At 34.3% G+C, this 25,999-nt stretch overlaps 1 protein-coding gene across 10 annotated transcripts in view; it reads right to left on the bottom strand.

Moving 5' to 3' along the window:
- The window catches only part of LOC117323284 (nephrocystin-1-like), a 44,345-nt gene that overhangs the window by 15,527 nt on the left and 2,819 nt on the right, over positions 1–25,999 (bottom strand). For 6 of the 10 annotated variants that reach the window (XM_033878409.1, XM_033878415.1, XM_033878417.1 and 3 more), the window contains exons 4-24: positions 23,856–23,930; positions 23,129–23,190; positions 22,915–23,015; positions 21,035–21,176; positions 19,980–20,214; positions 19,596–19,690; positions 18,377–18,446; positions 17,776–17,812; positions 17,468–17,522; positions 16,008–16,050; positions 12,722–12,754; positions 9,764–9,848; positions 9,350–9,444; positions 9,132–9,207; positions 8,766–8,792; positions 5,402–5,454; positions 5,065–5,139; positions 4,523–4,595; positions 4,190–4,227; positions 2,227–2,250; positions 267–349 (exon numbers count right to left, since the gene is read on the bottom strand). In XM_033878409.1, the coding sequence (XP_033734300.1) occupies positions 267–349; positions 2,227–2,250; positions 4,190–4,227; positions 4,523–4,595; positions 5,065–5,139; positions 5,402–5,454; positions 8,766–8,792; positions 9,132–9,207; positions 9,350–9,444; positions 9,764–9,848; positions 12,722–12,754; positions 16,008–16,050; positions 17,468–17,522; positions 17,776–17,812; positions 18,377–18,446; positions 19,596–19,690; positions 19,980–20,214; positions 21,035–21,176; positions 22,915–23,015; positions 23,129–23,190; positions 23,856–23,930 (1,577 nt within the window). Of the gene's footprint in view, positions 1–266; positions 350–2,226; positions 2,251–4,189; positions 4,228–4,522; positions 4,596–5,064; positions 5,140–5,401; positions 5,455–8,765; positions 8,793–9,131; positions 9,208–9,349; positions 9,445–9,763; positions 9,849–12,721; positions 12,755–14,572; positions 14,579–16,007; positions 16,051–17,467; positions 17,523–17,775; positions 17,813–18,376; positions 18,447–19,595; positions 19,691–19,979; positions 20,215–21,034; positions 21,177–22,914; positions 23,016–23,128; positions 23,191–23,855; positions 23,931–25,999 lie in introns of all 10 variants that reach the window. The other 4 variants (XM_033878413.1, XM_033878411.1, XM_033878412.1 and 1 more) reach the window with 4 other exon arrangements.

Genomic DNA, 25,999 nt, shown 5'->3' with positions numbered 1-25,999 from the left:
GAACTATAAGTTGAAAATCGGGATAGATTGACACAGTACAGAAAATGACTAACAACAGTGGTTGGTGGACTTATTATCAAATCAATGTGACCTGTATGTCACGATTGTCACATTTTACCTGTAATCCTTTTGTCAAATCCATTGTCATCACCTTTACCTACCTGTTGCCTTTGACATTATAATCAACGTCACCTACCTGTTGTCTTTGACATTGTAATCAACGTCACCTACCTGTTGCCTTTGACATTGTAATCATCGTCACCTACCTGTTGCCTTTGACATTGCCATTGTCCTCTAACAACTTAAGATGATGCCAGCCACAACTGAACTCTCCATACTCCTCTGTACTCTGCAGCAAAAAAAATGACAGATGGATCACCTGGCTGTTACAATTATTTTTTAAATGGAATTAATACCCCTCACCCACATTAAACTATATAAGGAAATCATAAACAGAGCAGACCTTGCTCCCATCAACTAATGTATCAGACCTTGCAGGAAAATGATTGGAATGAGAAATCAATTGTAAATGATGAGGTAGCCTGAGGTATTGATCACATTAGTCTCATAATACACTGTAAACTTCTGTCATGTTGATTCCACCAACCCCACCTCCTACACTCACCCCCCCACACCCCCCCCCCCCCCCCCCCCCCCCCCCCACACCTCCAACACCCCCCCCCCCCCACCTCCAACACTCACCCCCCACCTCCTACACTCACCCACCCCCCCACCCACCTCCTACACTCACTCCCCCCACCTCCTACACCCCCCACCTCCAACACTCCCCCCCTCCTACACTCACCTCCCCTCCTACGCACACACTCACCCCTCCCCTACCTCCTAACCCCCCCCCCCCCACACACCCACCCCACAACCCCACCTCCTCCACACCCCTACCTTCCCCACACCCCCACACCCCCAACCCCCACCTCTGATCCCCACCCCACCCCCACCTCCCACAAACACACCTATGGGTGTTTTTAAGAAACTCCATTTTAACCTCATACATAGGCTGTAACTCTCCTAATTTGGGTAACAACAATTTATATACATATATCCATAAGTACCGATAGTATAAAACACAGCTGACCATGATTAGATGTCACATAATCACAATCAGATTACACATACAGTCAAACCTGTCTACAAAATAAGAATTGTCAAAAGACAACGTATATAGCTCGCTGAGTGGGGTGAAATTCAAGTATGTCAAATATGAAATCCCTATCTCATACGGTTAACATACTGTGGCCAAGGTTAAAGTTTTATCAAAATTAGGTCAAAGACCATGGTCAAGGTCAGCAGGTCAACAGATATAAAACCATTGCAAACGACTTGTCACAAGGAACATGTCCTACGTCAAACACCGAAGCTGTGCCCTCATTAGTATTGACACTATACACAGTTGTATGAAAATTCAACCTAACAATCTATGGATCCTGATGCTGTCGACGTCGGAAGTATAGAACTTAGTAACTCTCCTGGACTTCGTCCTGGCAAGCTAATGACCATTATGGGCAAGTGGCCTTTATAGAGAGGTTCATATCCACCGAGATGTATTACATTGGGAGTCATAAAAGGTGGTCATCACGGACAGGTTTTTGCTATATGGATGAATTTCAGGGCAGGTTTGACTATAATTACTGTAGATAGCAACATTTCACTATGGTAGATTATAGTATTATGGCTTGATTACAGGTATGTAACACAATTAACGTAATTATGGTCATTTCAAACACAGTTAAAAAACTTCGGCATGCTTTCAAAAATGTTAAAATTGTAAATAAGAAGAAAAAGAAAAAAAAATATACCACACACATCAACCACAGTATCCATACTGCAATTAAGTCTACAGAAAAAACTCCACTTAGCCAGTTCACAAATTATAATTCATTAAAATATTTTAGTTAAATTTAAATCATTTTTAGTCATGTCAATATAACAATTACAGTAAAAGTATATTTTTAATAGAGAGTAAAATTTCTCACACAATTAGTATAAAAGACAGAAGAATAAAAAAGCAATAATTAACCAATTTCATGGCAATATTACACAGGGACTTGTAGTAATGATTGACACCATTACAACAGACGACCATCTACAGGAAACAAAGAAACACGTGTATGTGATAAGTAAACAAACGGTGTTAGCTATATGAGGCACACGCAAAACTGTTAGTTCTGTGAATGATGAAGACAGTTCCTCTAGTTGCACTCTACTCACATTTTCTTCATTTTCCTGTTTCAACTGAAGTTACAATCCTAATTTACTTACAAACACATGCACGACTGATAACTACAAAACAATCCAGCTTGACGTGAAAATGCAAACATGATGATCTACTCATCTAGTAGATAATAATGACTGAATTTCGATTGTAAAAATTCCACTTTTTCCTTGCAGAAAAAGAAATGGTAAATTGATTTTCATCATGAATACTTAATTGTCTAACTTGACAAACAATCAAAGAAATATGATTTTTATAATATTTTTTTTTTTACTATGATTTTATTTGCTTGTACAGGTATTATCATCAGTCGGTATGTTGAAACCTATGTGAAAGGACACTTTGTATACATACACATGTGTTCAGAGGTTATCTTGGGTGTCTGATAATCTAGCAGTATGTACAACCAGGGGGAGAGGTTAGAAAGTCATTAACATGATATCAAGTGTCGAGATTATGTTCATGTATAGTAACATTTAAGCGAAGGGAGGCAACTCAGACTGGTAAGTATATAATACATTGAAGCAGTATGCATAACTGATCTGTACATGTGATATAATTAACTACCATTAAAAATAAAGCAACATGCACCTGTTGATGAATGTTTTTTCTTCTGAATCACTTACACTTTAAATATTTTTAACGTAAACTGACACTGTTTTAAGCAGTAGACATCCAAGACATTAAACAGAAAAAGATATTGATAATTTTAAAATGTAATGATTACAGATCCATTTTGTTACTACACCACCTTTAGCAGCCTATACAAAATTTGACCTTGACCTCTGACCTCATCACTAAACATATGACCTTGACCTCATCACTAAAGTCAACTTTCACCAAGTAAGATTTGACCTTAACCTTTGACCATACTTATGAATTACCTTGGTGCCAACATCTTTTTATAATGCCATAACAAGATGTTAGAAGATACAAAATCTGACCTTGACTAATGACTCATTGACCTTGAGTTTGCTGCCATGTGAAATGAGGAACTTTTTAGGATTGTGAGAAAATCTAAGGAAATTAAACTGTGGACAGCCAGCCAGCCAGACAGACAGACAGTCAGACAGACTGATAGACAGACAGACAGACAGACAGACAGCCAGCCAGCCAGACAGACATACATAAAGACAGACATACAGACAATAACTATAGGTTAACTGTGTCAACTATACAGGGCCCTAATAACTACTGTATCGTCAGTTCTATGTAATTCTAGGAAGTGTATTACCAAAGTATATCAATACTATATTTTGTCATATGTAAGACAACAGTAATAATTAATTTACTATTATATTAACTGCCAATATCTATCAAGCCATGTTTACGGTTATACAGGGGTTTGGTAATACATTGAAGAAAACACATGGTGAAATTTATATGAAAAACATGAAGGAATATGGAAATTTTGCCACATATTACCAATAATTAATGAGGTATTCAAATGATGGGCACTAAAGTTTTACAATAGTGATATCACTAAATACTAGACTAGTGTCATGCCTAGCAGTACTACAAGGTATTGTAACTATTGTAGTTTGTGTGAGTTAATATGACAGTAGATGTTGTCTAACCTAGGACTACTAACTTCTAACTCCTGTTCATTACAAGGGACTTTAATATTGGCAACAATTTCTATAAAAACTCGGAAATAATACGAAACACTGATTATAAGTCAATTCTTCGATAGATCTACATATGTCAGTCTATCAGATATTGGAATACACTTAAAACAGCATAAAAAAAACCAGAACTTGTTTTCAGAAAATACGAAATAAAGGACAATAAAACAATAACACACATGCAAAAATGGATATGAAAATGTTTTCAGTTTTCATAGTATGCCAAATTTTCTGGTTAAGTTAAAAAAAAAAAACTGCATTCTGAATATCTGATATTTTCATGCTAAATAGCGAAAATTTCCTGTAATCGATTCATAGCTTGAGCAATACTTACCGTTCTCACATATGACATGCAAAGCTCAAACAGGATTCCTATTAACAGAAGAAAATATCACAATTATTTTAAAAGTATTTGCCCATATATAATTTGAAAAGTATCACAGAGCCTTTAAATGTACTGTATTTACTTGGCAATTAGCCAATAACTGCAAATAAGGCCACCTGATCTATGAGTCTTTTGCAGAAAAGTCAACCCCCACCCCAACAAAAAAAAAAAATAAAGTACATAGAGGTCCTCTGTAAACAATCAAACTTATTTGTTAAGTTGTTTATAATAATCTTAACTTATCATTATTGTGAACAATTCTAAAATAGAGTGCATGATTACCTATATTTTCATGTACACTATTCGTTCTGATGAAGAATTCTGCATGCTGAATGGGGTCCATCTGATTATATTCCTGAAACATCAAAAATATACATGGATTCATTGTGATGATTGGAAGGAGCAATGGGAATTGTAAGTTCTCTGTAGAGATAGGAGTCCAACAGTCTCTCAGATTTTGATTCTGAACGGAATGCTGATTCCCTAAAAAAAAGTCAATTTTCCAATAGATGTTTGTCCTTACCATATATATTGTTCAGATTATATAGAATCTTACATGGACCTGTTCTGTGGTCAGGGATAGCTCAACCTAAGTCTAAGAGTTCGGCTGGACAGCATGAAAATGGCCAGGCCCTTATACTCCTTACCCTACTGTTGGATTGGGATCCCTGACACAGACCCACCCTCTACAGCCCCTCATACTTACCCTACTGTTGGATTGGGATCCCTGACACAGACCCACCCTCTACAGCCCCTCATACTTACCCTACTGTTGGATTGGGATCCCTGACACAGACCCACCCTCTACAGCCCCTCATACTTACCCTACTGTTGAAGTTCCACGTCCTCTGATCCTTGTCCACAGTGGCAACCTTTATTGTGTGGATGTTACTCAAAATCTGAAACATATGAATCCAAGTTCTTTATATCTGTGACTTAAAATGTTCAAATAGTCATAAACAAGAACAGATTTCATCAATTTACAACTTTGTAGAGTAAAGAAAATGTTTTGTGCCTTAAATTGGACTTCAAATACGTTTCTTGCATAAGGTTTCACAGTTTCTGTTCTGCAAACATTTTTTGAACTTAAAAATTTAAAAACTGACGCTTTTATATCATAATGTGTGAAATTAAAGAATATTATAATATATATTAACTTACATTTTGGCCATCAAATAGACAGACTCGCACATGTCTTCCTTTGATTGACAGACCTGTAAGAAAAAAAAATTGATATCATTTTAAAAATGTAAAAGTCTGTAAGAATGTTCCTTACATTGTTTCAATCCATTATGACTTACTTGTGAATTTCTAAGGCCAACTTATTTGGAGAAATGAAAGTATTTTGATATAAAAATTTCACCTAAAACAAAAAAACAACAAAAAATTTTTTTTTTATCTTATCTTCATGTTTGTTTTCAATATCCATTTAAAACATTTTCTTAGGAGAATGTCAGACATCAAAAGATTCTCTTTTTTTTGGCAAGTAAAATAAGTAAAAGTTTGGTTAATAGAAAACAACAATTCCCCAGTGAAAAATAAAACTGGTACAGTCAATTCAACAGTTTTGTGTTTATGAATTAGCACTCACAAATGTGTCTTCTGAAGAACAGTGAAGAAGGAATTGATACTCTAAGTACCAGGTATATCTTTTCAATGAATCAAAATTTAGACCTTGTAATCAAGTAGTAAATACACAACACAATGTATTTCATGACAACAAAGATATTGTATTCAGAAAAAAACAAAACAAAAAAAAACCTATAATTTTTTCTATTCAATATCCATGTAATGTAATACTAATAATGAGCACTGTTTTCCTCCATTTCATCACTAAAATATTTATATAATTAATTTTTACATTCTTTATAAATATTGTTCTGGAAAAGTGCTCACTACAATTATTATGTCCTTCTAGAAATGTTTTAAAAATCATCCAAATATTATAATTTATCATGGTGACAAACTGTATGAACAGTGAATGGCTATAATTCTTTTCTTAAACAAGAAACAGATATTTCACTGACTTCTCTAGGTCTTATTCTGGATTTTAATGAAAATTCTAAATGCTTTCACGTGTCATACCTTCTCCTGGACACGAACTCTAATACCATGTATAACATATTACAGATCAGTAGACATACATTTAGTGAAATCATTTCTGTTACACATCAAGATAAAACAATAAATATTATTATGTACCGCCAAATGACATACAGGTAGTTATTTTCCCACTATTTTACAGATTTTCTGTGAGAGGCAAAATATCAAAGTCAAACGGCCAAGCTAAATAATAGCACAGAAGTTTTTTGATTTGTTAGAAACTGATTTCAAATTGCTGTTAGTATTTGTGGCACCCCACTGTAACACTTAGTATTTGTGGCACCCCACTGTAACACTTAGTATTTGTGGCACCCCACTGTAACACTTAGTATTTGTGGCACCCCACTGTGGCACCCAACTGTAACACTTAGTATTTGTGGCACCCCACTGTAACACTGTAGTATTTGTGGCACCCCACTGTAACACTTAGTATTTGTGGCACCCCACTGTGGCACCCAACTGTAACACTTAGTATTTGTGGCACCCCACTGTGGCACACCACTGTAACAATTAGTATTTGTGGCACCCCACTGTAACACTTAGTATTTGTGGCAACCCACTGCAACATTTAGTATTTATGGCACCCCACTGTAACACTGTAGTATTTGTGGCACCCCACTGTAACACTTAGTATTTGTGGCACCCCACTGTAACAATTAGTATTTGTGGCACCCCACTGTAATACTTAGTATTTGTGGCACCCCACTGTAACACTTAGTATTTGTGGCACCCCACTGTAACACTTAGTATTTGTGGCACCCCACTGTAACACTTAGTATTTGTGGCACCCCACTGTAACACTGTAGTATTTGTGGCACCCCATTGTAACACTTAGTATTTGTGGCACCCCACTGTAACACTGTCGTATTTGTGGCACCCCACTGTAACACTTAGTATTTGTGGCACCCCACTGTAATACTTAATATTTGTGGCACCCCACTGTAACACTTAGTATCTGTGGCACCCCACTGTGGCACCCAACTTAAATACTTAGTATTTGTGGCACCCCACTGTAACACTGTAGTATTTGTGGCACCCCACTGTAACACTGTAGTATTTGTGGCACCCCACTGTAACACTTAGTATTTGTGGCACCCCACTGTAATACTTAATATTTGTGGCACCCCACTGTAACACTTAGTATCTGTGGCACCCCACTGTGGCACCCAACTGTAATACTTAGTATTTGTGGCACCCCACTGTAACACTGTAGTATTTGTGGCACCCCACTGTAACACTTAGTATTTGTGGCACCCCACTGTGGCACCCAACTGTAACACTTAGTATTTGTGGCACCCCACTGTAACACTGTAGTATTTGTGGCACCCCACTGTAACACTTAGTATTTGTGGCACCCCACTGTAACAATTAGTATTTGTGGCACCCCACTGTAACACTTAGTATTTGTGGCAACCCACTGTAACATTTAGTATTTATGGCACCCCACTGTAACACTTAGTATTTGTGGCACCCCACTGTAACACTGTCGTATTTGTGGCACCCCACTGTAACATTTAGTATTTTTGGTACCCCACTGTAACACTTAGTATTTGTGGCACACCAATGTAACACTTAGTATTTGTGGCACCCGACTGTAATACTTAGTATTTGTGGCACCTCACTGTAACACTTAGTATTTGTGGCACACCAATGTAACACTTAGTATTTGTGGCACCCCACTGTAATACTTAGTATTTGTGGCACCCCACTGTAACACTTAGTATTTGTGGCACCCCACTGTAACACTTAGTATTTGTGGCACCCCACTGTAATACTTAATATTTGTGGCACCCCACTGTAACACTGTAGTATTTGTGGCACTCCACTGTAACACTTAGTATTTGTGGCACCCCACTGTGGCACCCAACTGTAATACTTAGTATTTGTGGCACCCCACTGTAACACTGTAGTATTTGTGGCACCCCCCTGTAACATTTAGTATTTGTGGCACCCCACTGTAACACTTAGTATTTGTGGCACCCCACTGTAACACTTAGTATTTGTGGCACCCCACTGTAACACTTAGTATTTGTGGCACACCAATGTAACACTTAGTATTTGTGTCACCCCACTGTAACACTTAGTATTTGTGGCACCCCACTGTAATACTTAGTATTCGTGGCGAGACTGTAACACTTAGTATTTGTGGCACCCCACTGTAACACTGTAGTATTTGTGGCACCCCACTGTGGCACCCCACTGTAACACTAAGTATTTGTGGCACACCAATGTAACACTGTAGTATTTGTGGCACCCCACTGTAACACTTAGTATTTGTGGCACCCCACTGTAACACTTACATCTATATAAAATATGTTATTAATAATCAAAGAAAACATGAGAAAATCCAAAGTTAACAAGCTTTACATGAAATCCAACCATCAAACACACTGGTTAAAACACACTACAACTCATTACTCACTGGGTTCTACTTTCTTCCCCTTCTCATCTGGATAATTCACAGTTCAATGATTATCATAATATTATATTCTATAGGCAAAGTGCAAAATCTAATGTGTTATCATATGCATGGAAAGCCTGTTTATTATCATGATTTAAAATAGTTTTTGTCAAATTGGTTTCAGTAAATGATAACTAGAGCTTAGAATGAGTTATAGAATCAGGTTTTGCCATCGCTGCCATAGTTATTTGAGTTTATGTAAAGTTTTTTTTCATCTCAGTGAAAAAATATAAGGTTGGTGGAGTTACCTCCCTTTATATATGCATCTATACACACATTGAAATGATTTTGGTGTACAATGACCTTGTCAGAGACCACATGACTTACCTGTACCAGGGACAGGGATCTGTCTACAAGCTACTACAGAGACCAGCCTCTCTATCCTGGAAGGGCGTGGCCTGATCTGTAACCATAGCAACAAAAAAATATCATTGGAACTTCCTACTTCGCTTAACTTAGTCAAACAGGTTAAATACTTTTATTAGTGATCTCTTAATATATCATTATCTCCATTTTTAAAACTCAAAGAATTATGATATACTTACCTTGCCTACTTTAGGATCAAAGAATAAGTCAGCATATGCCAGGTTCGAGGGGGCCAGTTTGGGGGCCAGGTATCTCTTCATGGTGAATTTCTCATCTAAGGACAAAAACAAATAAAGAATGTAAAAGTCTGCTCACGAAATATACAATAAAACATGGTTTTTACAATGTCTGCTCACAATAAAGTTCATTTTCTATCAACAGGTAAAAGCCCATCAACATTAAAATCCTAGGAATCATGCTGTCTCCTGGCTAGGGTACTTTGAGTCATAACCTTGTATTGCTATTCATGTTGCCAAACTTGTAACCAGATAGATTTTCTAATGTTTTTCAATAAAGCTAGTCTCTTAATATAGGTGGTCTCTTAATAGAGGTGGTCTTAAAACACAGGTATCTGGCCTCACCAGGAGACTTACCATCATGGAACTTTGGCCCCAGTGTGGATGGTCTGAACCCGGAAGGGACTGCTCCGAGGGCATGCAACACATCTGTGACACTAGTCTGAAATATTCAGAGAGAAAATGTCAAGTTTCTGGTAACATTTTTAAACTGTAAATATAATGTACATACCTATTATCCATACACTTTACACTTTTTAACGTCACAAAATCATAAATATGTGTTATAGACACAAAATATTAAATTTTATATAACAAATAGGGACAAACATGCATTTAGTTTCAAGGATTATTAAATAATTACAATTTGTTATCTTTAAATATCAACTGGTTCACAGAGCATTATGTGTACATCACAAAACAAAAATGTTACAAAACAAGGTCTTACAAACACTTAATTGTGGGTGATTAAACCATATTTTAAAATGTACTCATTCAAATTAGACTTATTGGTTTACTTATAAAAGTTAAGGTAGAAAGGTCAATTATATTTTAACAATCATGTAGATGATATTAGTAGAGAAAGGTGTAGGGATGAGTTTCAACACAACTTTTCTAGCTACAGAAACCATTGCTGTATTGCATGCATTATTTACAGTAAGTAGAGTATCATGTGATGTTTGTACAGCACTTTTCGAATTTACATCAATATTATATAAAACTTTCATGTAAATTTGTAGTGTATCAGTTTGAGGCTACCTAATATCGAATTTGTCACTTTCTTACATACTGAAATGATTTCTGATAATTATCTATTGGAAGAAGCTTGAAAGAAATCAAAGCAAAGTATTCTGCCTTGAACTGCATATCCTCACAAGCTGTTTGACATACAAATGTGTCATAATTATTCATTGTTCTATAACTGAGATTAAAAGTCATGCTATGTTTATAAACTTGATGTTAAACACAACACAGCCCTCTACCTAGGTCTGACATCACTGTAATGGTTACATCTACTGATACCCAGCCGATAATTTTGTTTGTGGCACATTTCAATGATGCCCGACTGATTTTGATAGTGCTACATTGAAAGAATGTACAAATATTAATTTTGATAATGAAATGCCTTGAAGATGAGTGGACGTGATTTTGATAATGTAATGTCTTGAAGATGAACAGATGTGATTTTGATAATGTAATGCGTGCCTTGAAGATGAACAGATGTGATTTTGATAATGTAATGCCTTGAAGATGAGCTGACGTAATTTTGATAATGTAATGTCTTGAAGATGAACAGATGTGATTTTGATAATGTAATGTCTTGAAGATGAGCAGACGTGATTTTGATAATATAATGTCTTAAAGATGAGTAGACATGATTTTGATAATGTAATGTCTTGAAGATGAGCAGACGTGATTTTGATAATGAAATGTCTTGAAGATGAGCAGACATGATTTTGATAATATAATTTCTTAAAGATGAGCAGATGTGATTTTGATATTATAAGGATGGCCATAGATGTAGGCAATGATTTTGATAATGTAAGATTTTAAGACACACAAACCTTGATTTTTTTTAGTACAATATCTTAAAGATGCACAGACAATGATTTTGATAGTACAAAATTTTAAGGATGCATAGCTAATGATTTTGAGAGAAGACTCATTGCATGATGGATGGAAGATAAAGAAGTTTGAGGATAAAGACATCATTTACAGAAGAAACAAGGACACTGAGCCATGAATGACTTGGAATGGAGGACACACCATGAAAAATGTGTAAGGTGAACAAAATGAGATAAACTCTCATCAGATGGTGTAAAGGCATGCTGAGACAAGCTTGGTTTTCAGAAGGTGGTATGGCCATCATCGAGGATAAAACTAACATCAACTGATAGAACCAAACTACATTATGAAGATGTGCATTGTATGAAGCATAACAGGTCTGTTGTATCATTGGTTGAACATGCGTGTGTCGGACAAGCACACAATTATTTTTGGCTATTTTTTTATGTCCTACATATAACGGAACCTTGCTAATTTGGACTGTTTTGATAAGGATATTCAGAAAAATATTTACAAAATAATGATGTTTCATGCAATTTATGTTTACTTAAATTTTATTTTCAAAGGAATTCTAAGTGTGTGTATCATTCTTATGCTAGAATTTGTGAATGTATCAAAACTGAAATCTTAAAATATTTGCAAGGAAACGTCAGGTAGTCTGAAGTACTATAGGCTCTGCTGCATCTCAGGAATGCTTACCTGGTTCATTAACTGAAATTTGTAAACACATGGGTATTGTAATGACAAATATTGTCTGAAAGTGTACTTATTCTTTACTCATAGAAATATCTGCTCCAGTAGTAGTTTCCTATAAAATTTTCATCCCTAAAAAATATGCATCTCAGGACCCTAGACCTTTTTTTCCCATTATTTGTCAAAGGTATATAAATTTTTTTAATTAGTAAAGTTTTCAGGAGTTCACTGTAAATTTAAACAAAAAATTTGGCTTCAATATGAAAAATATGTAATTCAGTTAAGAATCGGGCCAATTGTCAGGCCAAATCATTAAAGCACTGTCCCCAGGGGCTGTGTCCCCCTTTATGTAATAAGACTGTCTGTCCCCGGGGGCTGTGTCCCCCTTTAAGTAATAAGACTGTCTGTCCCCAGGGGCTGTGTCCCCCTTTATGTAATAAGAGTGGTATGACAGTAATACCAGGCATGTGTAACCCAACACCAGTGTCAAGGGATTCAGTTGTTAGGAATGATCATGTGACAGATGCAAATTAATTTCCGATTCCAATAAATGACAAAATGAAGATGAGAGATTATCAGATATAGGTACAATGTAAACGTATGAGAAGATAAGTCAGACAAATATCGTAAACTCTCATGTTAATGAATGATGAAAAGAAAATAACTGTTTAATTAATATTGATAAATAGAATATGCTTTGTTAGTTTGGTAACCATAGTAACCCTCACTAGACAGACACAGATGTGTCACTCAGAGACTTGATAACTAATTATTTACTTTGTGTAGTCTCATCCCTCTTTTTGCTATGTTCTGAAAGTCACAATTATCAAAAAAATTATAATAATGAAAAGAAATCAGAGTTAATTGTATAAATTCAGCAGAAACAGCCACCCAGTAGCTAGTCCTCAGCTGGTCCCCCTATAATGAAGCGGCAGTTTTGACCTTCAAAAGAGTACAATTGTATATGTAAACTTCAGCCATAGATCTACACCAGCCATGCTCTTCTAGACCTGTACACATGCAATTGTAAGATACAACAATATATCAACAGACCACATCTCACCTTTATTCACACTTAAAATTCACTCCATGAAAAAATTTGTTCTGCCATTTTCCATATGTATGTATTGTTATGATAATTTCAGAAATGTTCTGCTAGAAAAGTACATGTAATACTTTTGTTAGAAAATATAACTCCAAGATGCGACATAATCTTGTTTTGACCTTTGACTCCTGGAATGGTTGAATTCCATGACTTCAAAATTTTGTGTCAGAAAAACAGACAATATTTCATATGTCATTTTTTTTTTTTAATTGTTTCTTCAAATTGAAAAAAAAAAAAACATAATGTAAAGATCCTATAGCTGTATCAGTTTTGTTCAGTTCTTCAATTATAGTAAATTTGACAATTTGAAAATGGTGCAAATTTGAAGCATTATGACCCAATTTTATGTCACAATGTCCAATTCAAATAAATAGGCTGACAAACGTGTGTATATTTAGCAATGTATACTGCTTTGTGTAGTGAGGTTTACACTATATATAAATGCCATGTGACATTCCAGAGTGGTGATACAACTGTCCAATAATTGTGAGGTATTTAGGGATTTGTATGTGTGTGATATACCTTCTCACAAGTGTTAATATCATGTAAACACAATCACATGGCAAACACAAAACATTTACTGGTGATTAGTTAGCACTGCAAAACATAAAATATACAGAAAATTAACTGGGAAAATGGGAATTAATTCAGGTTTTAAACTACATGTATCACTAACCATAAATCAACTGGGATTCAGGTGATGTTTTTACACTATAAATGACTAAGCGTATCTTTTGCGACTATATACATGTATATATTTTTTTAGTTATGAAAGCATAAATGTATGAATTTCTAGACTATACTATAACATTAACTAGTTGTTAGGCTATCAATATATTCTATCTTGAATAAACTTAAGATAAATTCAATTCTGCTTTGATTTCAGGCTCTGGTTTCACGATATCATTCCTATATAAAGTTGTGATCTTAGGCAAAACTTTCTCTACAGGAAGAAAAGACTGAAGTAAGGTAAAATCTTGGTTACAATATTTAATGAAACTGTGTTTATATTATGATAGGTGTCCTGATATTTCTGATTTCCTAGGAACCTACTACTGTAATGTCTGTTTAACTACAACAACTGATATACCACTATATAGCTGTACCACTGTGGGGAGACAGTACGATACACAGTGACAGGCACGACCAGGGACATAACGGTCATGTATGACTCCAGTAGTGTTATAACACTTATTATACAGTATATCTATAGCAACAAAATAGCAAATACTGCATGATTATTCTATAGATATTTAAAAAAAAACTTCCATGAAAGTTTTCTTTTGTTTTTCTTTTCTGCATTTTTTTGTTTTTTTTTTTAATTTAATTTAATTTTTTTTAATTTTTCCGCTTTTTTTTTTTTTTTTTTTTTGTTTTTTTTTTCAAATTTATTAAATAAGACTTTTTAATTTAAGATGGGAGCCCTAAAATTCACAATATACTTAAAACTACACAGCCAAAAAAATTGTGTCACACATGAAAGTTTGTCCCTCTTAACACATCAGCCAACAAACCATACTTACAGAAGGCTAGAACAAATAGACACACAGGTTATATATCAGAAATCCGAGTACAAAAGTTACATCTACTATCACCTACAGATCTATACATCTTAGTGACATTCAGAACTGTTAACCCAAGAATCACAAAACTTTCTTTTGAATGTAAAAAAAAAAAAATAATTAGTCCGTAAAAATTGAAAAAAAAAAATATAACTAGATGCTACAAAATCATATCTTGACTTCCAAAACAGACAAATTAAGAAGGTTAAAAGATTTTCTTGGAGATTACAAGTCTTTGTGATACTAGGGCAAAACTGTTCTTTTAAAAAGTTGACAATAAAACATGCTGAAAAAAACATTTAGCCCAATACATTAAGATCTGTAGTTTTAAGATAACACTCTAAATGCTGATGCCAAAAATTTTCTTAATTTGCATCCAACAGCAAATATCACAATGTCACATGCATATACAGTAGTCTGAAAAAATAATACTCAAACTTATGGAGAAATACTTATTTGCAAAAACATAACTTTTTAATTTGTCGCCTAGGTCCCATTTGTGTGCATACATACATGTGTGGAACAATGCACAAACTTGGTATACATGGCTATTGAACGGAAAACTATTCTTATACTACTCATATCTACCTGGTATTATCTTTGAAAAAGTTGTTATATATGATGAACAAAGTCGAATGGGGGTTTCTATCCATGGTCAAAACATTTTCTATTTCAGATGAACTATCAAACCAATGTTCTTACATAAGATCTTCGATTTATATTCCAGTTTAACATACAATGTATTTAAATTTCATTTAAACATTAAAATCTTAATATTATGACCCTCATTTAATTAAAAACCTACCATCAATTTCCAAGATTGCCATTTTTTTTATCACATTTTGAACACATCTTTGTCATTAATAAGTATTTAATATCTTCATTGTATTAAATTTATTTTTAATACAGGACTGTAATAATACATGTATTTCAGAGTAAGGAAGAGATAAAAATAATCTAAAAACGTGGCTACTATTCCTGGCTTTGTAAAAATGAAAATCAGGAATGGTAAAAAACTTTATAATATTCACTCGACAAATAATAACAGGATTTTTTTTTTTCACTCGACAAATAATAACAGGATTTTTTTTTTATATACTAACAAGATTCTGTTGAGTTAGAAGTTTTGTTCATACAATTTAGTTTTCCACTTATAAAAAGAATCATAAAACTAAATATTTTATCAATCAAAACAGAAAAACACACTAAAAATGAAAGCTCTGCAAAAGCAGCATGACTGTATTTGTGTAGCTACTCGGTAGTTAACACAACAAATATATTTAAAAAATGGTGTACAAAATAAAACCCACAAATTTAAACTGTAGAATATCTATATATGATTTAAGCAGCAAACATCAACACACTTCAGTATACTGTAGATATCGCCTTTACTTACCTCTTGTACCGCCTTCTTGATAGGCGACCACAACTTCTTCCCACTGCAGAGAAAAAACAAAAAATGTATATTAAAACTACCAGTGAAAACTATGACCACATAAGACATATCAATGTTCGCTAGTAAATTTAATTAACAATTAAACGCTTGGTAGATTGTATTTATTGGCAAGATCAATGCAATCTGGGTGACAGATAAATAGAATGACGCCCGTTAGCGTTTAATTGTTATATTGACATTAAGATATGTTAAACTTCAATTTCTCTTTGCTAAATCTGGGGTTTAAGTTCAGCTATTCCCCTGTTTGTTCAATTCAAAGAACGACACATGTGAAATCGATTTCATTGCAGTGCTTGGTTTGCATTCAAATTGATGTGTAATACAAAGCCTCGGCGTGACTATGATCAACAAAGCACCAAAATGACGTCATATTTACACGATTGTTCTAAGTTGCTAGGTTTGATTCACCCGCAACGCATTGTCAAACATTTTTTTGACGCTGACGGAAGTGACGTCATGTGATCTGGGCTGCATTTATATGGTGATCAATGCCATCTGGTTTAACACAGGGAGTAATGGGAGACTGTCACACAGATAATATAAGATTACAGAATTTTATAGATGGAAGTCACCTTTAATTTCAAAACTTGTTAACATTTAAACTCTTCTCTAGGTGAAGTTCTCTCTCTGTTGATAAGTACTGGCAGTGTTTAGCTTCTTATAAAGCATGATACGAATCTTTTCTTTCTGATCAAAGTATTGAAATCTTTCTCAAGTTAAAGCTAGTACATTTTGCTGACACAGACTACGACAGTCCATCATAAGATGGCATGGTCAGTCTTGATTAGTTTTACAGAAATTTAGAAAATTCAAGTTTGTCGTATTTTAATACCGTAAATATGAATAGTTCACTAAACTGTAGAGTTTTTATCAATTTATATAGTATTTCATAGTTTGTGTGTAACAACTTCATAGAAATTATATTTTTTATCGTAGATTATGTACAACTTCCATTAGGCACATAGGGATTCGTCTCAATCACCTTAAAATAAAGACAATCCATAAATGCTTTAGTTTTTGTTTAACTTCCTATTAACAGCCAGGGTCATTTAAGAACGTGCCTGGTTTTGGAGGTGGACAAAAGCCGGAGTACCCAGAGAAAAGCCACTGACCTAAGGTCAGTACCAGGCAACTGCCCCACATGGGTTTCAAACTCACAACCCAGAGGTGGAGAGCTAGTGATAAAGTGTCGGGACACATTAACCACTAGGCCACATTGGCCCCCTATTCTTAAATGCTTAAAGAGTTTAGAAAATTTGTTTTCTAAAGATTGATCTTAGTTAAATTTCTTATTAAACTTGCATTTTACACCAATGACCTAATTATTAGGCTGATAAGATACGTGACACAGAAAGTAATGATCACTACATATGTGACAGATTCAGACTCTGTCCACTTACCTTTTGGCTGTACCTGGTTCATCTTCATCTCCCTCCTCCTCATCATCTTCTCCCTCTGTCAAATACACAAACCATATCAGATCTTAGTATTAAACAAAGATTTTGGGTAGGTAGGGGTCATAAGAGTACAGTTATGTTTTCACAATATAACATATTATGGTAATAATTTATGACATAAACTAACAATGATTCCATATCTATACCCAAGGCTGAATACAATTACAATGTATTTACCTTTATAAAATTGAACAAACGTTTGCACAAGTTAAAGGGACACCAACAGTCACAAACTAGCAGCATAAACTTACCATCATCTTTCTGAATATCCTTGTATTTGTTGTGCATCTATCAGACAAAATAGAAAAGAAAAGATATTTATACATAGGTATGTGTGAACATGTCAATATGAATCTTATTTAGCATGAATTTAAATGTAATTCCAAAACCTTTCGATATGAGTTTTTTTTTTGTCTCATCAAAGAAATTACTACTGAATAACTTGTTGGGCCAATATAAAGCCTGTCATTCGATATGTGTCTGGTGCTGTTTGTCTTGTTTTGTATTGTTGAACATCCTATCAACAGCCATGGCCTGGTACTATATTTATCCCGTAATAAGCCCAGGGGTCGACACAGAAACTTGATGATATATCAACTGTACTCCAATAGACATATGAGCCTATTACTAGACATTGGCTTATTGTAAAATAATAATGATATCCAAATTATATCTGTGATGCACAGTGAAAATTCTTTAAACTGAATCCTGACTTGTGCTAGAGATTAATAATCATATAGATATTTGAACTGACCATGACTTCGACTTCTACACCTGAATATATTTGACTGACCTTGACTTAATCATACACTATAAACATCTAACCTTAACATATCATGATAAAGAACTGACCTTGAGGTAAGTTGAGGGTACAACTCCAGATTCACCAGCAGCATTTTCAGCCTCCCACCATCCATCATCCCTGTAAAAACCATTCTAGTTAACTAGCTGTGTCATTATTTTAGAAATCTACAAGTTATGTTAGAAAACTTAAAAATCATAAACAAGGGAGAACAATATATTGGGAATTATTCTTCCTAGTTTCACTTTCACTTACTAAATACAGTATGTGGCTCTACAATTTATGATTGATAGATGCTTTGGAGTGGTTTTTATTTACATAGTACTGATAAAAATGCATGTACTTACTTGGTATGTAATTTAATATAAAAATGATAAAATAACTCTTCAATATTGAAGTATAAACTTTTTGTATATTTCATCAGAATAAAATTTCATGTGCTTATTTACAGACTCACTAGATGATTTTTACAATGAGAATTTATTTTCTATTGTAAATCAGCTTTTTAAACATAACATATATACATATTTCTAAAATCAAGTGAAATAAAATCTGTATCTAGATACAAAACAATTAACAATATTGAACATGAAATGAACAATTTTAAAATTAAAATACAACACTTCAAAACAGGATTTCAAAATAATATCATTAACATGACATTGTGTGAATCAACTTTAATTCTAAACAAAGATTCAGTGAGAAAATGATATACATGTATTCAACTCTAGTCAAGTTACATCGACCTTACCCCTCAGGCACACTTCAGGAAAAAACAGGAGAAAAACAGGCCATGAATCATTGACAAAAAGGGTTTGTAACACATATTTCAATTTGAAGTTTTTTTCCTATTTTCAACCTTCCTGATTAACTGCCATTCATAGTCAAATGCTATTTAAGTGTTGATGTCAATTTTTGAAATTGATTTTCAAAATTTGAAACATGCTTTCTGTACAATTCAATTAACTGATCTTATAAGGGATTACTTTTCACAAATTTATATGCAACGTCTCTGGCCATATTGAGACAGCACATTTTTCACACAATTTTTTTCTTTTTTTTATAAGTATGAAAAATTATTCTCAACCAATCAGAAAGCCACATTCTGCGTTCAAACAATGGAAATTTAATCATAAGTTAGTGAAAAATTTCATATCATTTAAAAAAAACCACGGTAAACTTAATTTGAAATCATTCAGAATTATTTTAATTTTCTTTTTGTTTCAGAAATTCTGTCCATAAATCTTCAAGAATGCCAAAGTTATCTACCTTGTCTGTAGAATGGTCAAGATGTCACCTTTGACAAAGCTAAGGTCTCCCTCGGACTCCCCTTTGAAGTCACTGATGGCTTCAAACTGCTGGCCCTGGAAACATACAATGTCAACTGATTTGAAGAAAAAAAAAAAAAAAAAAATAACAAACACCTGTCAGTACTTCTGACAAGAAACAACTTCCATCTCCTAAATTCATCAACATCCTTTCCCTTCAAATTTCATTTTTTTTTATATTAACATCACTGATTTTAAAGCATTATACTAGTTACATTTCTAGAGAATACAATTTTAGATATTCAAAAAGAAATATATATGTATCAATATTTTAAAGATAACCAAATGTTTGGATTAAAGTGATAAAATCATCATCATTACTTACCGCAGCAGTCACACCTAAGTTTGTATCTTCCATCTTTTCTTTTTCCTCATCTTCATCTTCTTCCTCATCAACTTCCTCTTCTTCAACCTCTTCTTCTTCACCTTCCTCTTCTTCAACCTCCTCTTCTTCTCCTTCTTCTTCCTCTTCTTCCTCCTCCTCCTCTTCTTCATATTCTTCATCATCATCTTCCTCCTCCTCTTCGTCTGCATCTGTTTTCATTGTTGGTGCATCAGTTCTAAACATTCAAGAACATTCATTAATTCTGATACAGCTACATAACATGCATAATATTTATTCCAAGTATATATTATTTCAAAACCAGCATTACAGTATCTCTTTGTCCCTGCATTGCTGGCCTACATCCACTGCCCACAAAAAAAGCCCACTTTTTCATTTTTGCAGAATCAGAAAATTTAAAATAGTAAGCAAAAAATGGTTCACAAATAAGTCCTCCTCAAACTTAAGATACTAAACTTTTACACAAGGGGAGGGGCCTGTTTTAGAGGATAACGGATCTAGAGGCCTATCGGCCTTAACAGTCACCAAGTTCTGTCAGTCGATTTGGCCCTTTTTGGCCATGTCTATCAGCCCCTAGGTGTTAGTCAGGGACAACATGTGCATACCATCAAACTGCCATCCCATATTGATAATTCTAACCATGTTTGTATTATTTATTTTATATTAATAAATAATGCTCAAAAACGAGATTTCCCAATATAAACTAATCACAGTTTACCCCCTCCCAGGGGCAAATATGAGATCCTTGGGTCATGAAATTCATACTTTTAACAAAGCACATTAAGACCTATCCATCTATGACAAGTATTTGATTCTACTTTATTTGGGTCTGGAGAAGATTTTTCAATCAATTTGACCCTACTTGGCCCCAACCATGAGCCCCTGGGGGTCAGTCAGGGCCAACATGTACATACCATCAAACTGCTATGCCATACTGATCATTCTAACTAGGTTAGAATTCATTCCAATAGAAACACCATTAACTAACCACTGCAACAAGTTTATGTAACATTTATAATATTAAACACAAAACTTACTTCATTGTTGTTCCATCTGTTTCGTATTCTTCTTCATCATCATCCTCTTCATCTTCTTCATCTTCTTCATCCTCTTCCTCTTCTTCCTCCTCCTCCTTTTTCTTTTTTGACTTTGATGGGCCGGCTTTGGGTTCCTCTGATTCTATTAAGGTGAACAATACAAATTTCTCATTTAAAAAGCATGTACTCTATCACAGAGTATAGTTCTAAAACAGCTTGTTTCTTTTCCTTTGTTTTTATAATTATACCTGGAATATTTTCAGCACTACTTGGTGCTTAATTTCATAGTACTGATAAAGAAACAATCCACTTTTACCCAAGTAAACTGCATATGTTATAATCCTCAGTACCTGTCTCCCTAGTATGTTATAATCCACAGTACCTGTCTCCCCGGTATGTTACCTGTCTCCCCAGTAAGTTATAATCCTCAGTACCTGTCTCCCCAGTATGTTATAATCCTCAGTACCCGTCTCCCCGGTATGTTATAATCCTCAGTACCCATCTCCCCAGTAAGTTATAATCCACAGTACCTGTCTCCCCGGTATGTTATAATCCTCAGTACCTGTCTCCCCAGTAAGTTATAATCCTCAGTACCTCTCTCCCCAGTATGTTATAATCCTCAGTACCCGTCTCCCCGGTATGTTATAATCCTCAGTACCCGTCTCCCCAGTATATTACTTGTCTCCCCAGTATGTTACCTGTCTCCCCAGTATGTTATAATCCTCAGTACCTGTCTCCCCAGTATGTTATAATCCTCAGTACCTGTCTCCCCGGTATGTTACCTGTCTCCCCAGTAAGTTATAATCCTCAGTACCTGTCTCCCCAGTATGTTATAATCCTCAGTACCTGTCTCACCAGTATGTTATAATCCTCAGTACCTGTCTCCCAAGTATGTTATAATCCTCAGTACCTGTCTCCCCAGTATGTTATAATCCTCAGTACCCGTCTCCCCAGTATGTTATAATCCTCAGTACCTGATGTCTCCCCAGTATGTTATAATCCTCAGTACCTGTCTCCCTAGTATGTTATAATCCACAGTACCTGTCTCCCCGGTATGTTACCTGTCTCCCCAGTAAGTTATAATCCTCAGTACCTGTCTCCCTAGTATGTTATAATCGACAGTACCTGTCTCCCCGGTATGTTACCTGTCTCCCCAGTAAGTTTTAATCCTCAGTACCTGTCTCCCCAGTATGTTATAATCCTCAGTACCTGTCTCCCCAGTATGTTATAATCCTCAGTACCTGATGTCTCCCCAGTATGTTATAATCCTCAGTACCTGTCTCCCCAGTATGTTACCTGTCTCACCAGTATGTTATAATCCTCAGTACCCGTCTCCCCAGTATGTTATAATCCTCAGTACCTGATGTCTCCCCAGTATGTTATAATCCTCAGTACCTGTCTCCCTAGTATGTTATAATCCACAGTACCTGTCTCCCCGGTATGTTACCTGTCTCCCCAGTAAGTTATAATCCTCAGTACCTGTCTCCCTAGTATGTTATAATCGACAGTACCTGTCTCCCCGGTATGTTACCTGTCTCCCCAGTAAGTTATAATCCTCAGTACCTGTCTCCCCAGTATGTTATAATCCTCAGTACCTGTCTCCCCAGTATGTTATAATCCTCAGTACCTGTCTCCCCAGTATGTTATAATCCTCAGTACCTGTCTCCCCAGTATGTTACCTGTCTCCCCAGTATGTTATAATCCTCAGTACCTGATGTCTCCCCAGTATGTTATAATCCTCAGTACCTGATGTCTCCCCAGTATGTTATAATCCTCAGTACCTGATGTCTCCCCAGTATGTTATAATCCTCAGTACCTGTCTCCCCAGTATGTTATAATCCTCAGTACCTGTCTCCCCAGTATGTTATAATCCTCAGTACCTGTTTGTTGTGTATCTAACATTTCCGTTGTCTCTAATTCCTCATCTTTGCTGTCATCTTCCACTTCTTCTTCTTCTTCCTCTTCCTCCCCTTTCAGCTCCCTATAAATATTGTTTTGTTTATTACATATCTTATCTATTTAGTACAATACATGTAAATACCATCTATCCAAAAAAAAATTCAGACAATTATTCATCATGCTATACAATCTTACTTTAAGTATTCTGCTCCTTTTTCGTCTGGTAGAAGTTTTGACATGGCAGTTTCAAGCTGCCCCTGCAAAGACAAGTATCATTAATTACTACACTAATTTTATGGATAAATGATAGAAAGTTGATCATAAGGTCCCATTCCAAGGAAATATTAATTAATATTTGGGTTCAGTAAAAACTACCTGATAAGAATGAATTCTCATCATCAGAGATTGATATATTTTTTTTCCTGATAAAGGTTTTCTTTAGAATAAGAGCACAACATGACATTGATACATGACATTGATACATCCCAATTCTATGAAGTAGTTTGTTTTTTTATAGTTTCCTAGTCAATCTTTGCATAAGTTGAGAGAAAACATTAATGAAAATTTGGAAAATATTTGCAGTAAATGTTTCTCATTTTGAGAAATTAACACTTTCTAGCTAGGGGGGAAATCCTGTTTTCGGCTGTAAAACTTCGTGAAACATACCTATAGTCTGTTTTCCCTCATGGTTTTACTTAAGCTTTACTAAAGTTTATCTATCTAACAAAACCGCCAGCAGTTTTACCAAGATATTAAATTAACCAAAATGCCTCTGACCACATGCACATGATCTTTACTCATATTCACACAAATCAACTGCTTTTAAAGGATTCCATTAATATATATGAATATTTGCATCTATTATGTGCCAGGTAATTTCCAAGTAGTCACAATGCTATGCTCATCATTTAGATTTATTTACCTTCCAAGTAGTTATTCTGCTAACTTCATGTTTCTTCTTATTTTCAAAACCTTTCACCTTAGGGGGTTCATTTGCCTGTATAACAATAAATACAAAAATATACTGGGTGATTGCATGCCATCACAGAGTGTTAGACCTTAAGAGTACACTGTATATATATCTACACACTGTATATATCTACACACTGTAAATATCTACACACTGTATATATATCTACACACTGTATATATCTACACACTGTATATATCTAAACACTGTATATATATCTACACACTGTATATATATCTACACACTGTATATATCTACACACTGTATATATATCTACACACTGTAAATATCTAAACACTGTATATATATCTACACAATGTATATATCTACACTGTATATATCTAAACAGTCTGTATATATCTACACACTATATATGTCTACACACTGTATATATATACACACTGTATATATATCTACACACTGTATATATCTACACACTGTATATATATCTACACACTGTAAATATCTACACACTGTGTATATATATACACAACGTAAATATCTAAACACTGTATATATCTACACTGTATATATATCTACACACTGTATATATCTACACACTGTATATATCTACACACTGTATATATATACACACTGTATATATATTTACACACTGTAAATATCTAAACACTGTATATATATCTACACACTGTATATATATCTACACACTGTATATATCTACACACTGTATATATTTACACACTGTATATATCTACACACTGTATATATCTACACACTGTATATATCTACACACTGTATATATATACACACTGTATATATATCTACACACTGTAAATATCTAAACACTGTATATATATCTACACACTGTATATATATCTACACACTGTATATATCTACACACTGTATATATATCTACACTGTATATATCTACACACTGTATATATCTACACACTGTCTGTATATATCTACACACTGTATATATCTACTGTATATATCTACACACTGTATATATATCTAAACACTGTCTGTATATATCTACACACTGTATATATCTACACACTGTCTGTATATATCTACACACTGTATATATCTACACTGTATATATCTACACACTGTATATATATCTACACACTGTCTGTATATATCTACACACTGTATATATCTACACACTGTATATATCTACACACTGTATATATCTACACACTGTATATATATCTACACACTGTATATATCTACACACTGTATATATCTACACACTGTATATATCTACACACTGTATATATCTACACACTGTATATATATCTACACACTGTATATATCTACACACTGTATATAATTCACACTGTATATATCTACACTGTATATATCTACACACTGTATATATATCTACACACTGTCTGTATATAATATTACACACTGTATATATCTACACACTGTATATATATCTACACACTATATATATCTACACACTGTATATATCTACACACTGTATATATATCTACACACTGTATATATATCTACACACTGTATATATATCTACATACTGTATATATATCTACACACTGTATATATATCTACACACTGTATATATCTACACACTGTATATATATCTACATACTGTATCTACACACTGTATAAACTGTATATACACACACTTTATACATTGTATATACACACACTTTATACATTGTATATACACACACTTTATACATTGTATATACACACTTTATACACTGTATCTACACACTTTATACATTGTATATATATACACACTATTTACACTGTAAATACCCACACTTTATACATTGTATATACGCACACTTTATACACTGTATCTACACACTTTATACATTGTATATATATACACACTATTTACACTGTAAATACCCACACTTTATACATTGTATTTACACACACTTTATACACTGTATTTACACACATTTCATACATTGTATATACACACACTTTATACATTGTATTTACACACACTTTATACACTGTATTTACACACATTTCATACATTGTATATACACACACTTTATACATTGTATATACACACTTTATACACTGTATCTACACACTTTATACATTGTATATATATACACACTATTTACACTGTAAATACCCACACTTTA

This window comes from Pecten maximus, chromosome 3 (assembly GCF_902652985.1).
Source record: "Pecten maximus chromosome 3, xPecMax1.1, whole genome shotgun sequence".
In the NCBI taxonomy this organism is placed as follows: domain Eukaryota; kingdom Metazoa; phylum Mollusca; class Bivalvia; order Pectinida; family Pectinidae; genus Pecten; species Pecten maximus.
Note: the sequence above shows the minus strand (reverse complement) of the source record. Positions and strands in the feature narration are given on the sequence as shown.